Genomic DNA, 19,067 nt, shown 5'->3' on the forward strand with positions numbered 1-19,067 from the left:
GAACAATCCTTAAGGAATTTAGCAGGTTAACAGAAAACAAGCCATTCACTCTGGAAAAGTGACTAAATCAAGAGGTAAACCCCAAAATAAGATAATGCCATAGATGCCACAAGACACCCACATGCTACATATGTTATAGAACCTGTGTTTAGAGAAAGTCATGGTCATTGTAGGGAGACTGATGTGTTCAGGAATGGCTTCATAAGGAGGCGGGACTCAAACTTATCCTTAAGGAGGTATTTCCTTAAGAGAACTTAGAGAACTGAGTGCTCTAGTTCTCAATTTTTATCATGTTAACAAACCATCTATATTTTTATTTCCCCATACTTTTTTCTGTATTAACATCTTTTGGGGGTATAAATCCCTTTGCCTTGTCTTAAACTATAAGCTCCATGAAATCATTGGTTTGATATGCTTTTGTGTTTGATATATATGTATATATTATCTGTTTTTCTTTTTTCTGTGTGTGTGTGTGTGTGTGTGTGTATGTGTGTGTGTGTTTCTAATATACATGAAAACTGCACAGGAAATTCTCATCATATAAAGGTGATTAATTGTAGATAAAGACCACTTAAGAGAATCAGTCTACCTAAAAAGAATATTAGTCATTCATATTCAATTTTGTTGCAAAAGTATGATTTCTAAATGACACTAAAATTACGAAAATAAGTGTAACAAATTATAAACTCTTATTGCAACTATGAACAATCTCAATGAATAGAACATTATTTAATTGAATATTGAGTATTTTTCTGAGAAAATAATTTAACTTTTGTGGCATGAGCATAAATATTAAAAGACTTCAAAATAGACCTCTCTTTATCTTTTAATATTCAAAATTATTTTTGAGCAATCTGTTTTTATCCCTGTGAGTTTTCTCTTGTTCAGCTAGCTGATCTAATTTTTCTAGATCCTTATTTATTAGTGGATTTGCATGTGATTTGAGCAGTTATCAGGTGCTATTTTTATTGATTTCATGAAATCCTGGCTCTTTAGCTCAGACTTGTAGCTTGGCTTTCCAATAGATTCATAATGGGTTTGCATTATATTGGAGAAATTAAAAACATTATTGACTTGTTTAGTGAGGATTTTGCCAAGTGAAAAGAATGTTTAAGTCAATTCTCAGTTCAAGAGTGAATATTTTGGTGTTCAGATGATTTGTTTTCCTATGCATTCTTTAATTCTAGGAGTGCTTTCTCTTAAACTTTTTATACTAGAGGAACACTTGAAATAACTTTCAAGTTTCAGGGAACCTCTGGATTAAATATCTAAATCTCATAATATGTTAAAGAGATCATTTAGTTGTTGATATTGTTATCCAATAATAATTGCCAATGTCATTTAAACAGGCAGTGATAGTTTCCTCAGAATCTGTTTAGCCAACTTCTTAACCTATTCTTTTGTATGTTCCCCTTTCCCACAAAGGATACCAACTCCAATGTATGTCAGTGGTATAGATAGAAGATACTTCCGTTTTTCCTTTTTAAGATTTAATACTTGATTTTTTTTATACCTTACCCAAGTAGGGCTAAAAGTCTTACCACAAATTTCTATCATACTATTGAGTATGCAGTGCTACTGAGTATGATATGTGATATGTGATAAGTACAAAGATAGTGTTGTTTTTTTTTTCCCCCTCTCTATTTAAAACTAAAACTGAGGCCTTTTCCTTAAGGTCAGGAACATAGCAGGCATGTCCACTATCATCACTGCTGTTCAACATTGTGCTAGAAGTCCTAGCCTCAGCCATCAGACAACAAAAATAAGTTAAAAAGCATATGAATCTGCTAAGAAGTCAAACTCTCACTCTTTGCAGATGACATGATACTTTATGGGGAAAACCCAAAAGACTCCACCCCAAAATTGCTCATACAGAAATTCAGTAAAGTCAAGATATAAAAATCAATGTGCAGAAATCAGATGCATTTCTATACTTTAACAATGAGATAGAAGAAAGGGAAATTAAAGAGTCAATCCCATTTACAATTGCATCCCAAACCATAAGATACCTAGGAATAAACCTAACCAAAGAGGCAGGGGATCTGTACCCAGGAAACTATAGAACACTCATGAAAGAAATCCAGACAAAAAGAAATGGAAAATGTTTCATGCTCATGGTTTGGAAGAACAAATACTGTTGCAATGTCTATGGTACCTATAGTAATCTATACATTTAAAGCAATCACTATCAAAATACCATCAGTTTTTTTTCACAGAGCTGGAACAAATAATCCTAAAATTTGTATGGAACTGGAAAAGACCCCAAATAGCCAAAGTCATGTTGAAAATGAAAACCAGAGCTGGTGGCAGCACAATTCTGGATTTCAAGCTCTATTACAAAGCTGTTATCATCAAGACAGTATGGTTTTGGCACAAAAACAGACACATAGATCAATGGGACAGAATAGAGAACTCAGAAATGGACAACTCTATGGTCAACTAATCTTTGACAAAGCAGGAAAAAATATCCAGTGGAAAAAAGAGAGTTTCTTCAACAAATGGTATTGGGAAAATTGGACAGCTACATGCAGAAGAATGAAATCCTTACACCATACACAAAAATAGACTCAAAATGGTTGAAAGATCTAAATGTGAGACAGGAATCCATCAAAATCCTAGAGAAGAACACAGGCCGCAACCTCTTTAGCTTTGGCTGCAGCAACTTTGTGCTAGACCTGTCTCCAAAGGCAAGGGAAACAAAAGCAAAAAATGAACTATTGGGACTTCACCAAGATAAAAATGTTTTGCACAGCAAAGGAAATAGTCAACAAAACTAAGAGGCAGCTCACAGAATGGGAGAAGATATTTGCAAATGACGTTACAGATAAAGGGCTGATATTCAAGATCTATAAAGAACTTCTCAAACTCAACACTCAAATAACAAATAATCCAATCAAAAAATGGGCAGAAAACATAAATAGACATTTCTGCAAAGAAGACATCCAAATGTCCAACAGACACATGAAAAAGTGCTCAACATCACCAGCCATCAGGGAAATACAAATCAAAACCACAGTGAGATACCATCTCATACCAGTCAAAATGGCTAAAATTAACAAGTCAGAAATGACAGATGTTGGCAAGGATGTGCAGAAAGGGGAATCCTCCTACACTGTTGGTGGGAATGCAAGCTGATGCAGCCACTCTGGAAAACAGCATGGAGGTTCCTCAAAAAGTTGAAAATAGAGCTACCCTATGACCCAGCAATCACAGTACTGGGTATTTACCCTAAAGATACAAATGTAGTAGTTCAAAGGGGCACAGGCACCTGAATGTTTACAGCAGCAATGTCCACAATAGCCCAATTATGGAAGGAACCTAGATGTCCATCAATAGATGAATGGATAAAGAAGAAGTGGTATATATATACAATGGAATATTATGAAGCCATCAAAAAACCTGAAATCTTACCATTTGCAATGACGTGGGTGGAACAAGAAGTTATTATGCTGAGCGAAATAAGTCAATCAGAGAAAGACAATTATAATATGATCTCCCTAATATAAGGAATTTGAGAGGCAGAGTGGCAAGTCATGAAGGCTAGGGAGGGAGAAAATGAAACAAGATGGGATCAGGAGGGAGACAAACCATAAGAGACTCTTAATCTCAGGAAACAAACTGAGGATTGCTGGAGGGAGTGGAGGTAGGGACAGGGTGCTACGTTATGGGCATTGGGGAGGGTATGTGCTGTGAAATGTGTAAGCCTGATGATTCACAGACCTGTACCCCTGGGGCAAATAATACATTATATGTTAATTTTTTTTAAAGTTACAAAGAAAGATTTTTTAAAAATGGGCCAAATACATGAACAGACATTTCTGCAAAGAAACACAAATAGCCAACAGACACATTAAAAAAAGCTCTACATCACTTGGCATCAAGGAAATACAAATCAAAATCACAGTGAGCTACCACCTCACACCAGTCAGAATGGCTACAATTAACAAGTCAGGAAATGACAGATGTTGGCAAGGATGCAGAGAAAGGGGAACCCTCTTATGCTCTTGTTGGGAGTGCAAGCTGGTGCAGCCACTCTGGAAAATAGTATGGAGGTGTCTCAAAAAGTTGAAAATAGAGCTACCCTATGACCCAGCAATTGCACTACTGGGTATTTACCCCAAAGAATTCTTACTCCATTTACCTACATATGTAGTGATTTGAAGGGGTACCGGCATCCCAATGTTTAAAGCAGCCATGTCCACAATAGCCAAATTATGGAATGAGCTGAGATGTCCATTGACAGATGAATCAATAAAGAATATGTGGTATATATGTACAATGGAATAGTAGCCATAAAAAAGAATGAAATCTTACAATTTACAATGATGTGGTTGGAACTAGAGGGTATTATGCTAAGCAAAATAAGTCAGCTAGAGAAAGACAACTATCATATGATCTCACTCATTTGGGAACTTAAGAAACAAAACAGAAGATCATAGAGGAAGAGAGTAAATGATAAAACAAGATGAAATCAGAGAGGCAGACAAACCATAAAAGACTCTTAATCATAGAAACAAACAGAGTTGCTGGAGGGGTGGAGGTGGGGGGATGGAGTAACTGGGTGATGGACATTAAGGAGGGGAAAAAAAGAGTGAATTTTACTCTATGTAAATTTTACCCCAATAAAGCTGACCTTAAAAAAATAAAATCAGATCCAGATTTAAGACAAAATTAATAATAACTTCTTAGACAACCTTTCTTAAAAAGAAAAAGAAAAAAACAAGTCATTAACTTTCTTTATTGAAATTAGTCCCTTTCTTTCCTTTTCATGAATTTGAAAACTTACAGGCAAACATAATACGTTTTTATTAAATAACTGGTTTAAGCCAAAATGGGATATAATTTTTCTAAAGGCAGACTTGTTAGACTTGCTTAAATAAAGTTTATGAATATAATTAATGTTGTTCTCAATGTGAAAATAAATTAGCAATGTTGAGTAGTAGAGTTAATAAAACTTTATGTCAAAGCAATATGAATAAATTTATAGCCTGAGACACAATTTTATATAAGATTTTGAAAGAAGCTATTTTCTTAATGAGTGTCTTGGTCAAGCTCATGCAAGATAATTGTAAAATTAATATACACATGTATTGGTTTCATGATCACTTTAATAGGCTTTTTAAAAACATTTTTATTTATTTTTTAAATTTCTTTTCAGTGTTCCAGAATTCATTGTTTATGCACCACACCCAGTGCTCCATGCAATACGTGCCCTCCACAATACCCACCACCAGGCTCACCCAACCTCCCACCACCCTGACCTCCAAAACCCTCAGTTAGTTCCTCAGAATCCACAGTCTCTCATGGTTCTTCTCCCCCTCCAATTTCCCACTTTAATAGGCTTATAAACACATTTTAATTTTAATTTCTACTTTGGAGCTAAAAATAAGTTTATTTCTTTAATGTGAAACCTATGCCTTTTGCTATTGCACAGTTACTAGACTCTGGGTTGAATGTGAGATAAGTTCCCATGGATTTTTATTTTCAGCTGAAATGAGAGAACTTCTGTCCTTGTTCTTGGTGCTTCTTTTTTTTTTTTTTTTTAAGATTTTATTTATTTGACAGAGAGAGAGAAATCACAAGTAGGAAGAGAAGCAAGCAGAGAGAGAGAGGGGAGGAAGCAGGCTCCCTGCAGAGCAGAGAGCCCGATGCGGGGCTCGATCCCAGGACCCTGGGATCATGACCTGAGCCGAAGGTAGAGGCTTTAACTCACTGAGCCACCCAGGTGCCCCTTTGGTGCTTCTTAAAAAATATTTTCTCATATATGTAAGAAGAAAAAAATGGCAGCCTCCCCATACCCCACATCAAAAACTGATAATGGACTCAACCAAGTGATCGTGCTTCTGCTTTCCAAGACTGAAACACTTACAACAATTGTTAATAAGGCATCTTGATCACTCTATCATTTTTTGTAGAACCCCCTAGTGTTCCACAGAACCCCATTTGAGGAACCCTGCTCTAAGGACTTGGATAATGAATACTAGGGTAATGCGAACCCCTATACATAATTATTAACCTAAACTGTTTTTTCAGTCTACATAGCACTTAAAATTGTATCATTCATACCTTGTAAAACACTGTCTAAAAGGACAAGTAAGATCTGGATATGTTTAAAAGAGGGAAAGGGCATGCCAAATGAGGAGAATAATTAGAGCAAACGCTAGTGGAGCAAGGGATTCTGTAATAGAACTGGGTGATACCGACAGAGAACTCATAGACAACAATAGAGAGGCTTGAAGTTGGGGGAAAATTATGATTGAGTTGTAGAGTCCTTGAACTATGGAAGGAAAGTCTTAAAAATCCACTAAGGTTTTCACAGGTGAGTGAAACTGATGAAAGAGATTGGAAGGAAGATGAATCTAGACAGTCAAGCACAGATACTGTTGCGATAATTCATGCAAGTGGAAATGAGAGCCAGAACCAGAATGGCGACAATAGATATGAAGGAATGGGAAGGGTATGGGACACATGGTGAGTAGAGTTGATGGTATCAGGGATCAAAAAGACAATGAATATATTTACACTAACGGTGTTTCCATTCTCAAAAATATTAGAAATGTGGAATTGAGTAAACTTTTTTTGAAGTGCAGCTAGGCTGAGCTATATTCAAGACTTACCTGTGAGTCATTTCCCTTGGCCTTGCCTCCCAACACTATTCCTATCATTTCACAAAGGAATACAGACCCAGCAGTTTCAGATTGTCTTATTTTTCAAGAGAAGCTAGAAATCGAGCTACTTTGTGATACCTTCCATTTTTAAATGTTAACAATTCCATTTTGTTATTGTTGTTGTTAACAAATTAAACATACTATGGACTAGACTTGGTTGCTAATTTGCAACCTGTTTCTAGAATTCTGTGTGCTGCTTTCTAAAATCACTTCAAAATATACCTTGAACCAAGAGGTAACATAATCCTTTTGAAGCCTCTCTGCATAATTTTTATCAGGAATTAATTAGCAAGAAGTTCATAGAAAGGGTTTTTATAGTAGCTAATATTTTTCCTTTTGTTGGAATGTTGATTTTTTTTTATTTTATTATTTTTTATTTCTTTTTTTTTTTTTTTAAAGTTACAACTCTTTTCTTGCTTCTTCCCAGCCAGGTCTCTAGACAAACTTTACAACTTTGCTGATTGCTCTGGACTCCACCTGATATTCGCTCTAAATGCACTGCGTCGTAATCCTAATAACTCCTGGAACAGTTCTAGTGCCCTGAGTCTGTTGAAGTACAGCGCCAGCAAAAAGTACAACATTTCTTGGGAACTGGGAAATGGTGAGTAAGGATGTTATTTCCTCTGAATTGACAAGATAAAAAATAAGTTGTTCTGGTGTATAGCTTTAGTTAGACTATCTACAGAGTACTAGTCCAGAAAACACTCCAAATATTTGGCCACTGAATTGACCTTCTAAATAGAAAAAGACTAAATAGTGAAGTACAGTAGATTTAGTGAATCTACACCTACTTGGAGCTGTGGTATCATTTGCTGTGTCGTTTCACTTGATATTAAGGACAATGCAAGAAACAGTTGAAAGAATATTATTGGCCAAAAGATCTGAATAGACATTTCTCCAAAGAAAAATATAAAAGGCCAAAAAAACACATGAAAAGATGTTCAACATCTTTAGCCATCAGGGAAAAGCAAATTAAAACCACAATAAGATAGTATTTCACATCCACTAGGATGCCCATGATAAAAAGGGATAACAACTGTTGGCAGGGATGTGGTGAAATCAGAACCCCCATACACTGCCAGTGGGAATGTAAAACAGTGTAGCCACTTTGGAATACAGTCAGGCAGTTCCTCAAAAGTTAAATATAGAGTTCCAAATGACCTCGTAATTCTACTCCTAGGTGTATATTTAAGAGAAATGAAAACATGTTCAGGGAAAAACTTATATGTGGTAGCATTATTCATATGATCCAGAAAGTGGAAACAGCCCAAATGTCCATCAACTGATAAATGGATAAATAAAATGTGGTATAGCCATATGATGGAATATTATTTGACCACAAAAAAGGAATGAAGCACTGATACACACTACAACATGGATGAACCTTGAAAAGATTATGCTAAATGAAAAAACCCAGTCATGTATTTATATAAAAGGTCCAAAATAGGTTAATCTAAAGAGACCATAGACTAGTGGTTGCCTATAGCTAGGTGTGGCCGAGATGAGAGGTAACTGCTAAAGGGTCTGAGGTTTCTTTGGGGGGTGAAAAAAAATGTTCTAAAATTTGTTGTGGTGATGATTGCACAACTGTGTAAATATACTTAAAACCATTGAATTAAATACATTAATTTGGTGAATTATATGGATATAAATTTTATCTCAGTACTGCTGTTACCAAAAAAAGAGAAAAATACTGTGTTTGTCTTTTCTATTTTAAAGGGCATACCATGCATATTTTCTGCCACCAGTACCAGTTGGTGACAAAAACTTTTGAGTTGCCTCCTTAAGAGTTTATTTGTAATTGTTAAAAATTTTTTCATCCTATTTTTACATAGTATTTAGTTTACATAGCAAGTCCAAATACTCTTCTATTTGGATCTTAAAGTGCTAAATGAAGAGCCCTTTAAGTATTTCCTCACTTCCTAGGTGAGGAAATACATTGAAAAAGGTAAAGAGAATTGGTAAAGACAGCAGTAAATGCTAGATCTATGTCAGGAACTTGGAGCATTTAAGAAAATTTTTTTATAATAAAAAACTAAAAAAATTTTTTTATTATGTTCAGTTAACCACTGTATAGTACATCATTAGTTTTTTTTTTAAGATTTTATTTATTTATTTGACAGACAGAGATCACAAGTAGGCAGAGAGACAGGCAGAGAGAAGGAGGAGGAAGCAGGCTCCCCACAGAGCAGAGAGCCCAATGTGGGGCTTGATCCCAGGTCCCTGGGATCATGACCCAAGCCAAAGGCAGAGGCTTTAACCCACTGAGCCACCCAGGTGCCCCCATCATTAGTTTTTGATACAGTGTACAATGATTCATTAGTTAAGTATAACATCCAGTGCTCATCATAGCATATGCCCTCCTCAATACCCATCACCCTGTTACCCTCTCCCCCAACCCTCCTTCCTTCTGAAACCCCCAGATTGTTTCTCAGGATCCATAGTCTCTCAAGGTTCAATCTCTAATTTCTACCCCTTTGGATTTCTCTCCCTTCCCCTGTGGTCCTTCATGCTATTGCTTATGTTCCACATGAGTGAAACCATATGATAATTGTCTTTCTCTGCTTGACTTACTTCACTTAACATAATCACCTCCAGTTCCATCCATGTCGATGCAAATGGTGGCTATTCATTGTTTCTGATGGCTAAATAATATTCCATTATGTATATGTATCACATCTTCTTTACCCGTCCATCTGCTGAAGGGCATCTCAGCTCCTTCCACATTTTGGCTATTGTGGACATTGCTGCTATGAACATTGGGGTGCACATGCCCCTTCTTTCCACTATATCTGTATCTCTGGGGTATATATCCAGTAGTGCAATTGTTGGGTCGTAGAATAGGTTTATTTTTAACATCTTGAGGAACCTCTATACTGTTTTCCAGAGTGGCTGTACCAACTTGCATTCCCACCGACAGTTTTAAGAGGGTTCCCTTTCCTCCACATCCTCGCCAACATTTGTTTTTTCCAGTTTTGTTAATTTTTGCCATTCTAACTGGTGTAAGGTGGTATCGCATTGCGATTTTGATTTGTATTTCCCTGATTGCTGGTGATGTTGAGCATTTTCTCATGTGTCTGTTAACCATTTGCATGTCTTTTATGAAGAAGTGTACATGTCTTCTGCCCATTTTGGGACTGGGTTATTAGTTTTTTGAGTGTTGAGTTTGAGAAGTTCTTTATAGATCTTGGATATCTGTATCCAAGCCCTTCATCTGTAACGGGATTTGCAAATATTTTCTCCCATTCTGTGAGCTGCCTCTTAGATTTGTTGACTGTTTCCTTTGCTGTGCAGAAACTTTTTATCTTGATGAAGTTCCAAAAGTTAATTTTTTTTCCCACTTGCCTTTGGAGACATGTCTTGAAAGAAGTTACTGTGGCCAATGTTGAAGAGGTAACTCCCTATCTTCTCCTCTAGGATTTTGATGGATTCCCATCTCACATTGAGGTCTTTCAACTATTTTGAGTTTATCTTTGTGTATGGTATAAGGGAGTGGTCCAGTTTCATCCTTCTATATGTAGCGGTCCAATTTTCCCAGCACCACTTATTGAAGAGACTGTTTTTTATCCATTGGATATTTTTTCCTGATTTGTCAAAGATTAATTGACTATAGAGTTGAGGGTCCATTTCTGTAGTCTCTATTTTGTTCCATTGTTCTATGTGTCTGTTTTTGTGTCAATACCATGCTGTCTTGGTGATAACAGCTTTGTAATATAGCTTGAAATCAGGCAATGTGATGCATTTGGGACTTCTAACAGAAAAGGAGCTAATCTATTTTATTACCCTATGAAGGTTTTTTAATGGTACTAAAACTTCTTAGTTTTCTTCACTTCCTTCAACTTTCATTCAACAAATACTTATTGGCTTCCTAGTATTGTACCAAAGGTACAATATTTTGTAGAGATATAAAATATTTTTATATTTTGAGAGATATCTGAGTAAATAACAGATAAATAACCCTGCCTACATTCTAGTAGAGAAGATAGGTAATAAATAAGATTTGAAAACGGTTCATCATTATGTTCTCTCATACATTTTTGCCCTTTAGTAATTCAAATTGAAGTATTCAACTTGACCCCATTCTTATTGTGACAATGAATTAATGTACCCCTGCCTTCAGTCCCTCCTATCCTGCTCTCTCACTTTCTCCTTTTCCCCTCTCTCATCTTCAGATCTCTCCCTTTCTTCCTCTTCATTTCACAATTCAGTTGTCAAATTTAAATATTTAAACAAACATCTTGGAAGTCCAATTTTAGAACATTTCCATCACTCCGAAAAGTTCCCTCATACGCATTTGCCGTCAATCCCTGTAACCATGCCCAGTCTCAGGAAATCTTAATCTGTTTCCCATCTATAGGTTTGTCTTTTATGGACACTTTCTTTAATTGGATTATATAATAGTCTCTTGCATCTGACTTCTTTCACCTAGCATGTTTTTGAAGTTTATCCATGTTGTAGCATATAAAAGTAGCTCATTCCTTTTTATTGCTGAATAGTATTCCAGCGTATGGCTATATATCCCATTTTGCTTTTCCATTTACCAGATGATGGACATCTGGATTGTTTCTACTTTTGGGCTTTGATAAATAATACTGCTGTAAACATTCACTTATAAGTCTTTGTGTGGATATTTGCTTTTTTTTTTTCCTCCTAGGAAGATACCTAGGAGGGGAGTAGAGTTGCTAATTCATATGGTAATTTTGTTTATTTTTTAACAACTGCCAACTATTTTCCTAGGTAGCTCTACCATTTTACATTTTCACTAGAAATGTGTAAGGATTCTAGTTTTTCTACATCTCTGGAAACACTTTAATGTCTGCTGATTATAACCATTATAGTGAGTTTGAAGTAGCATCTTAATATGGCTTTAATTAGCACTTCCTTAATGACAAATGATGTTGTGTGTCTTTTCATGTGCTTATCAGCCATTCTTATATCTTCTTTGGTGAAATGTCCACTCAAATCTTCTGCCCTTTTAAGTGAGTTACCTTATTGAGTTATAAAAGTTTTAAATATATTCTGGATACAAGTCCTTTGTCAAATATATGATTTGCAAAGATTTTCTCCAGTCTATAACTTCTCTTTGCACTTTCTTTATGGCATCTTTTGAAGTACAGAAGTTTTAAATTTTGATAAAGTTCAATTTATCAGTTTTTCATTTTATGGATTATCATTTCCTTGCTTAACTCTAAACCACAAAAATATTTTTTCTATATTTTCCTGTTAAAGTTTTATAGTTTTTGCTTTCACATTTGGGTATAAGATCCATTACAAGTTAATTTTGAATATGTTATGAAGTTTGAGTCTAAATTCATCTCTTAGCATGTGGATATCAGGTTGTCTCAGCACTATTTAAAAGACTATACAATATAAAAAAAGACTATACAATATCCCTATTGTATTCTCTTAACACTTTTGTCAAAGTAAACCAAAACTGGATTTATCTCTGGACTCCTAATTCTGTGCCACTGATCAGTACGTCTGTCCTTAGACTAGCACTACCTTGTCTTACATATAATGGCTTTGTAATGAGTTTTGAAATTGGGAAATATAAATCCTCCAACTTTGTTCTTTTTTAAAATTGTTTTGGCTATCCTAGGTGTTTGCATTTCCACACAGCATTTAATTTCCTCAACAAAACCTGCTGGAATTTTAATAGAGATAACATTGAATCAATAGATCATTTGGGGGAGAATTGCCATCTTAAGAATATTAAGTCTTCCTGTCTACGAACATAGATTATCTCCCCATTTACTCAACTTTTAATTTCAACAATGTTTTCTAGTTTAGTGAATAAGTTTTGCACTTTTTTGATGAAATTTAATCTTAAGTATTTTTTCTTTTTCATGCAATTATGAACGGAATTATTTTATTAATTTCATTTATGTATTGTGCATTGCTGGTATTTAGAAATACAGTTAATTTTATATATTGATCTTTTATCCTTCAGACTAGCTGAATGTGTTTTTTAGATCTTGTGTTTTTTCATCCCATGTGTGTGAGTTGTTTAAGGTTTTCTATATACAGGATATATTGTCTGAGAATAAAGACTGTTTTACTTCTTTCTATCCAATTTAGATATTTTTTATTTATTTCGTGTCTGACTACACTGGCTAGAATCTCTAACATAAATGTTGAAGATAAGTGCAAGAGTACACATTCCTGCTTGTTCACAGTCTTGGGGAGAAAACATTAAATATTTCATTACAACGTATGATGTTTTACCATTAAGCATTCAGTATTTCATCATTAAATATGTGGGTTTTTCTAGGCTACTATTTATCAGATTGAAAAATTTCAAATATTGTTGAGAATATGTATCAGGAATGAGTGTTGGATTTTGTCAAATGCCTCTTTTTTTGCACCTGTTGAGGTGATACTGTGTTTTAGGTCAGACATTAATATGATATTTTACATTAGTTAGGTTTTTTATATTAAATCAGTCTTGTGTATTCCCCTTGGCCATTGTATTGTAATACTTCTTATATATTGCTGAATTCAATCTGTAACTATTTTGCTGGGAATTTTTGAATTTATATTTATGAGAAACATTCATCCTTAATTTTCTTTTCTTATAATATCTTTGTCTGACTTTGGTATCAGGGGAATATTGGCCTCATAAAATGAATTCAGAAGTGTTTCCTTTTCCTCCATTTTCTGGAAGAGTTTATGAAGGATTGGTATTATTTCTTCCTCAAATATTTGATAGAATTCACCAATTAATCCATCGAGATCTGGGCTTTCTTCATGAAAATATTATTAATGATTAACTCAAAGTCTTCTGTTGTTATAAGCCTATACAGATTTTCTGTTTCTTTTTGGGTTGGTTTTAATAATTTGTATCTTTCTTGAAAATTTTTCAAGAAATTGTTCTCTGTGATCCATCTGTTTATCCCTCCTTCCTGTCCCTAAACTTTGCCAACCATTACTCTTTCACTCTGTTCCTAATTTTGTTTTTCCTGGAATGTCAAATAGTTGGAATTATACAGTATGTAGCCTTTACAGATTAGCTTCTTTCACTTACTGGTAAACATTTAAGGTTCTTCCATACCTTTTCATGGCTTGTTACCTCATTTCTTTTTAGTGCTGAATAATAATCCTTTGTGTAGATGTACCACAGTTCATTTATCCACTCATCTACTGAAGGACATCTTCATTCTTCCAAGTTGTGACAATTATGAATACAGCTGCCTGTAAATTCATGTGTAGTCAAAAGTGAGGACATAAGATTTCAGCTCCTTTGCATAAATAACAGGGAGTACAATTGCTGCATCATATAGTAAGAATATGTTTTGTTTTGTAAGAAATCACCAAATTCTTCCAAAGTGACCATATTGTTTTTCATTCCTGCCAGCAATGAATGAACATTCCTCTTGCCCCACATTCTACCTAGCTTTTGGTGCTACCAGTGTTAACAAATTTTGGCCATTCAAATAGGTATGTAGTGGTGCTTAATTGTTGTGTTTTTTGTTGTTGTTGCTATTTTTTAAAGATTTTTTAAAAATTTATTTACTTGGAGAGAGAGAGAGAAAGTGAGAAAGAGCATGAGCAGAGGGGGATGCATAGAGGGAGAAACAGACTCTACTGAGCTGAGAGCCCGATGTGGTACTTGATCCCAAGACCCAGGGATCATGATCTGAGCTGAAGGCAGATGCCCAAACAGCCACCCAGGCATCCTTAATTGTTGTTTTAATTTGCATTTCCCTGATAACATATGTGGAACATCTTCTCATTTTTTTAATCTTTTCATATTTTTATTTGCCATCTGTGTATCTCATTTAGTGAGGTATCTACTGAAATCTTTGTCCCATTTTTAAATCAGGTTGCTTGTTTCTAAATTTTAAGAGTTCTCTGTGTATTTTGGGTAACAGTTGTTTATCAGATATATCTTTTGCAAGTATTTTCTCCCAGTTTGTGACTTGTCTTCTCATTCTCATAACATTGTCTTTTGCAGAGCAAGTATTTTTAATTTTAATGAAGTCCAGTTCATCAATTATTTCTTTCATGGATTGTGCCTTTGGTGTCATCCCATATGTTTTTACACATTATACTTTCATTTTAATTTTATTAAAAATATTTTCTAATTCCCCTTGTGATTCTTTTTTGACTCATGGATTATTTAACTTCCAAATATTTATAGATTCTCAAATTTCTTTCTGTTGAATTCTCTTTTAATTCTGTTGTAGTCAGGGCACATACATTATATAATTTAATCCTTTTAAATAGATGAGACTTGTTTTATGTCTTACCATATGGTGTGTCCTGAAGGACATTTTATATGCACTAAAAAAAAGTAATGAATATTCTACTGTTGTTGGGTGGAGTGTTGTATAGATATCAATCAGGTCAAGTTGGCTGATAGTGTTTTTCATGTTTTCTATATCAATGCTAATTTTCTGGCTAGTTGCTCTATTAGTTACTGAGAATGTCTAGTTGCTCTATTAGTTACTGAGAATGTCTCAAATTATTGCTGGATTTTCTGTTTTTCTCTTCAATTATGCTTTAGGTATTCTGTTGTTGGTATGTCTATGTTTATAGTTGTTATATCTTCCTAAAAATTGTCCCTTTATCATTTAAAAATGCCCTGCATTATCCTAGTAACATTGTTGTCTTAAACATTGTTGCCTTAAAAAGTCTATTTTATCTGGTATTAGTCATTCCAACTCTCTTACGGTTACATGTTTCAATAGCATATCTTCTTCATCCTTTACTTTCAACCTATTTGTGTTTTCACAAAGAATGAAATTTTTTAATTTGTGTCTTTTATTTTAAAGCCTGTCTGTTTAGTTGGATCTTAGATTTTTATTCAACCTGAAAACTTCTGCTTTTAATTGGAGTGTTCAATCCATTTACATTTAATGTAATTGTTGATATGGTTGAATTTATATTTACCATCTTGGTGTTTTCTATTTGTTTCATTTTTTATTCCTGTTTCTCCTGTACTACCTTTTTATTCAGAGAAGATATTGTCTAAAATATTACTTTAATTTCTTTGTTTTTATTTTTTTTTTATTTTCATAGTAGTTTCTTATTGTAATACATCAGAACTCATTACAATCTACTTTAGAATAATACTAACTTAATTCCAGGTAACTACAGAAACTTTGCTCTGATAGAATTCAATTTCCCCCTCCTTTGCATCTTTATTATTCTAAATATTACATCTTCATGTATCATAAGCCCAATAACACAGTTTTATAATTTCTGTTCAATGTAACTGTTATTTAAATTAGTTAAGAAAAGAGTAATGGATATTTTCAACTGTCTTTTATATTTACTTATGTAGTTGCCATTACTGGTGTTCTCTATTCCTTTGTGTCATTTTGAGTCACCATCTGGTATCATTTCCTTTCAACCTGAAAGTGTCCATTTTTCATTTCTTGTAAGGCAGATTTTCTCACATCAAATTCTGTCCTTTGTTTTTCTGGTTAAGGTTTAAATTGCGCTTTCAGTTTTGAAGGATAGATTGCTACATATAGAATTCTTGGCTGACTTTTTTTTTTTTTATTTAGCATTTTGAGTATGTCATCCTACAGTCTTCTGGCCTCCATTATTTCTGGTAGAAATTCAGCTGATAATTTCCTTGTGTTCTTCTATATGTGAAAAGTCATTTTAGTTCCAAGATTTCCATTTGAAAACTTTTTTTATAAACTCTGTCTCTTCAATCATACTTTCCTTTAATTTTATATTATTCTTGTTAGTTCTTTGAACATCTTTATAATAGTAGTTTTTAATTCCTTGCCCTGAAGTCTAACATTTGGGTCCCTTAGGAGATAGTTTCTATTGACTGCTTTTTTACTTGTTTATGGATCACACTATCTTATTTCTTTTCATGCTATGATTTTTGTTCTTGTTGAAAACTATACATTCTAACTAATATGTTGGAACAACTCTGGATTCTGAATCCTCCATCCCAGAAGTTGTTTTGTTGTTTCTTTTTTGTTTGTTTAGCAATTTACATGGAATAACTCTGTAATGTCTGTCTCTCTTGCATTGTGTAGCTGCTGATGTATCTTAAGTTTTTCTATTTTTTAAAATCATTTCTTAAGACCAGCTTCCTAAACGTTGTCCCTGAGTCAGCATAGCTTAATGGTGAGACAATGTTTGATTAGAGGTTGTGCTTACCTTGCACCAGTAAGGCTTCCATCTTTTGCAAATGGATCTGTGTGTGATTTGGAGAACATATTCCAAATTCAAACAGTTTCTAATTCTCACAGGCTTCTCCTTTCCGGCATGCCTTCTCATGTCTCCTTTATAAATGTGCTGTTTCACAATCATCTGCAAGTACATGGATAGTTAGTGCCCTCTCCAGTCTCTCCAGAGCATACACAGTCTTCCAGACTACAAGGGGTATGCATTTAAATTACAGATCTGCAATAGTGAGGCTGTCCATCTGAGACTGCAGTAACTGAGTTACTTATATTTAATTAGTGGGTCTGGTCACATGCAGAGATGTGTTCCTGCAGGTGTTGGACATTTTACATTGAGGAAACCATGTAGAATATGGTGAAGGGAGTAACATTAACTCCAGATAAACTATTTTTAAGTCAGGAGACACTGTGGTAAAAGCGATATCAAGGCCCACTGAGACTGACTTATTCCCTAAATCTCCCTGTTAAATTTCTTGAAAGTCTGCTGCACTACCAGTATCAAAATCTTAAGGTATCGAGGTATTGGCCTTACCTAGAGCACATGCTTAATTCCAAATCAAGTTAGCTCCCTCCAGCAGTGGAGTTGCTGGTTTTTAGGACTTTCTTTGTTCTTTTAGAACTACCAAGTTAATAGAAACTGAGAGAGTGTGTTGTGCTCTAAATTATTTCACCCAGCCACTTTGTTATTGAACATGAAGACTTTTTTCTTTTTGATACAATGGCCATCTTTATAAAGCTGTCCTTTGTTACCATTTGTATCAGTTTCCTAAGCCTGTTCATAAAAAATTACTGTAAGCTCAGTGGTATAAAACAAAAGAAATGTATTCTCTCACAGTTCAGGGAACCAGAAGCCAGAAATCAGAGCATTGCCAGTATTGATTCCTTCTGGAGACTCTAAGGGAGAATCTATTCTGTCTCTTTCTTAGCTTTTAGTAGCTGCTGCCAGCAATCCTTGGCATAGCAGCAACCCTCCAATCTTTGCCTCTTTCAACACATGGCCCTCTTCCCAGTGTGTCTGTGTACCTGAATTTCCCTCTCCATTCATTCTTTTTCTTTTTTTTTTTTTTTAGATTTTATTTATTTATTTATTTGACACAGAGAGAGAGAGAGACAGAGACAGAGACAGAGAGACAGGTAGGCAGAGAAGCAGGCAGAGGGAGAGCGAGAAGCAGGCTCCCTGCTGAGCAGAGAGCCTGACATGGGGCTCCATCCCAGGACCCTGAAATCATGACCTGAGCCAAAGGCAGAGGCTTAACCCACTGAGCCACCCAAGCGCCCCCCGCCATTCATTCTTTTATAAAGACACCAGTCACTGGATTTAGGGCATGCCCTAATCCCATATGACCTCATTTTAACTACATCTTCAAAGACTCTATTTCCAAATAAGGTCACATTCTGAAGTTACAGGTAGATGTGAACTTTGGGGGACACTATTCAGTCCAGTAGACCATTCTTATAAAGTATCACCGAAAAATCAGCATGATCCCTGTGTTGTGGATTAGGTGATCTTATATGAAGATTGTTTGAAAATGATTAGAAAGCTAAAGTGGCATTTAACTTTTTGTTATGATAGTTCTTCAAGTTAAACTAGCTTACACTCTCTTTTTGGTTATTTTATTCACATTGTTAAGAGAAAAGAAGAAAGTCTGTGGACAGGAAAGGGTTGGCAGAGTCTTACCCTTCTCAACTCTGACTTGCATGTCTGCTTTTAATCTAGAGCCAAATAACTATCGAACCATGCATGGCCGGGCGGTAAATGGCAGCCAGTTGGGAAAGGATTACATCCAGCTGAAGAGCCTGTTGCAACCCATCCGGATTTACTCCAGAGCCAGTTTGTATGGCCCTAATATTGGGCGGCCCAGGAAGAACGTCATTGCCCTCCTAGATGGGTAGGTCATATTTTTTAGCAGTTCTTGTAAGACTGTTCATAAATATAATGAATTAATGTAATTGTACTTTTCCGAGTTATTTGTGGTCTTAAGAAGGATGGAGAGACTTTTTTCATAGTAACTTCCCCAGCTCTAAATCAGTGATTCTCCATCAAACAGCAGAAGAATTTTGCATCTCTCCAGGCTTTCCATAGTCAGCAGAAGGTAATGGGACTGGGGAAGGATGTCACAATCTCCTGGGCAGGCAGGAGGGGATTACATTGTCTTAAAAAGCGCATGTAATTATAGCATTTCATCACATTTTTATTTTTAAAAAGTCAAAATATTATTACTTTTTTCTTATGACCACTTATAGAAAA

At 35.0% G+C, this 19,067-nt stretch overlaps 1 protein-coding gene across 1 annotated transcript in view; it reads left to right on the forward strand.

Annotated features, from left to right (window-relative positions):
- HPSE2 (heparanase 2 (inactive)) overlaps positions 1–19,067 on the forward strand; it is a 693,243-nt gene that overhangs the window by 427,075 nt on the left and 247,101 nt on the right. The window contains exons 4-5 of the mRNA XM_059169238.1: positions 7,096–7,269; positions 18,537–18,708. Coding sequence (XP_059025221.1) covers positions 7,096–7,269; positions 18,537–18,708 — 346 coding nt within the window. The remainder of the gene's footprint in view (positions 1–7,095; positions 7,270–18,536; positions 18,709–19,067) is intronic.

This window comes from Mustela lutreola, chromosome 4 (genome assembly GCF_030435805.1).
Source record: "Mustela lutreola isolate mMusLut2 chromosome 4, mMusLut2.pri, whole genome shotgun sequence".
Taxonomy (NCBI): domain Eukaryota; kingdom Metazoa; phylum Chordata; class Mammalia; order Carnivora; family Mustelidae; genus Mustela; species Mustela lutreola.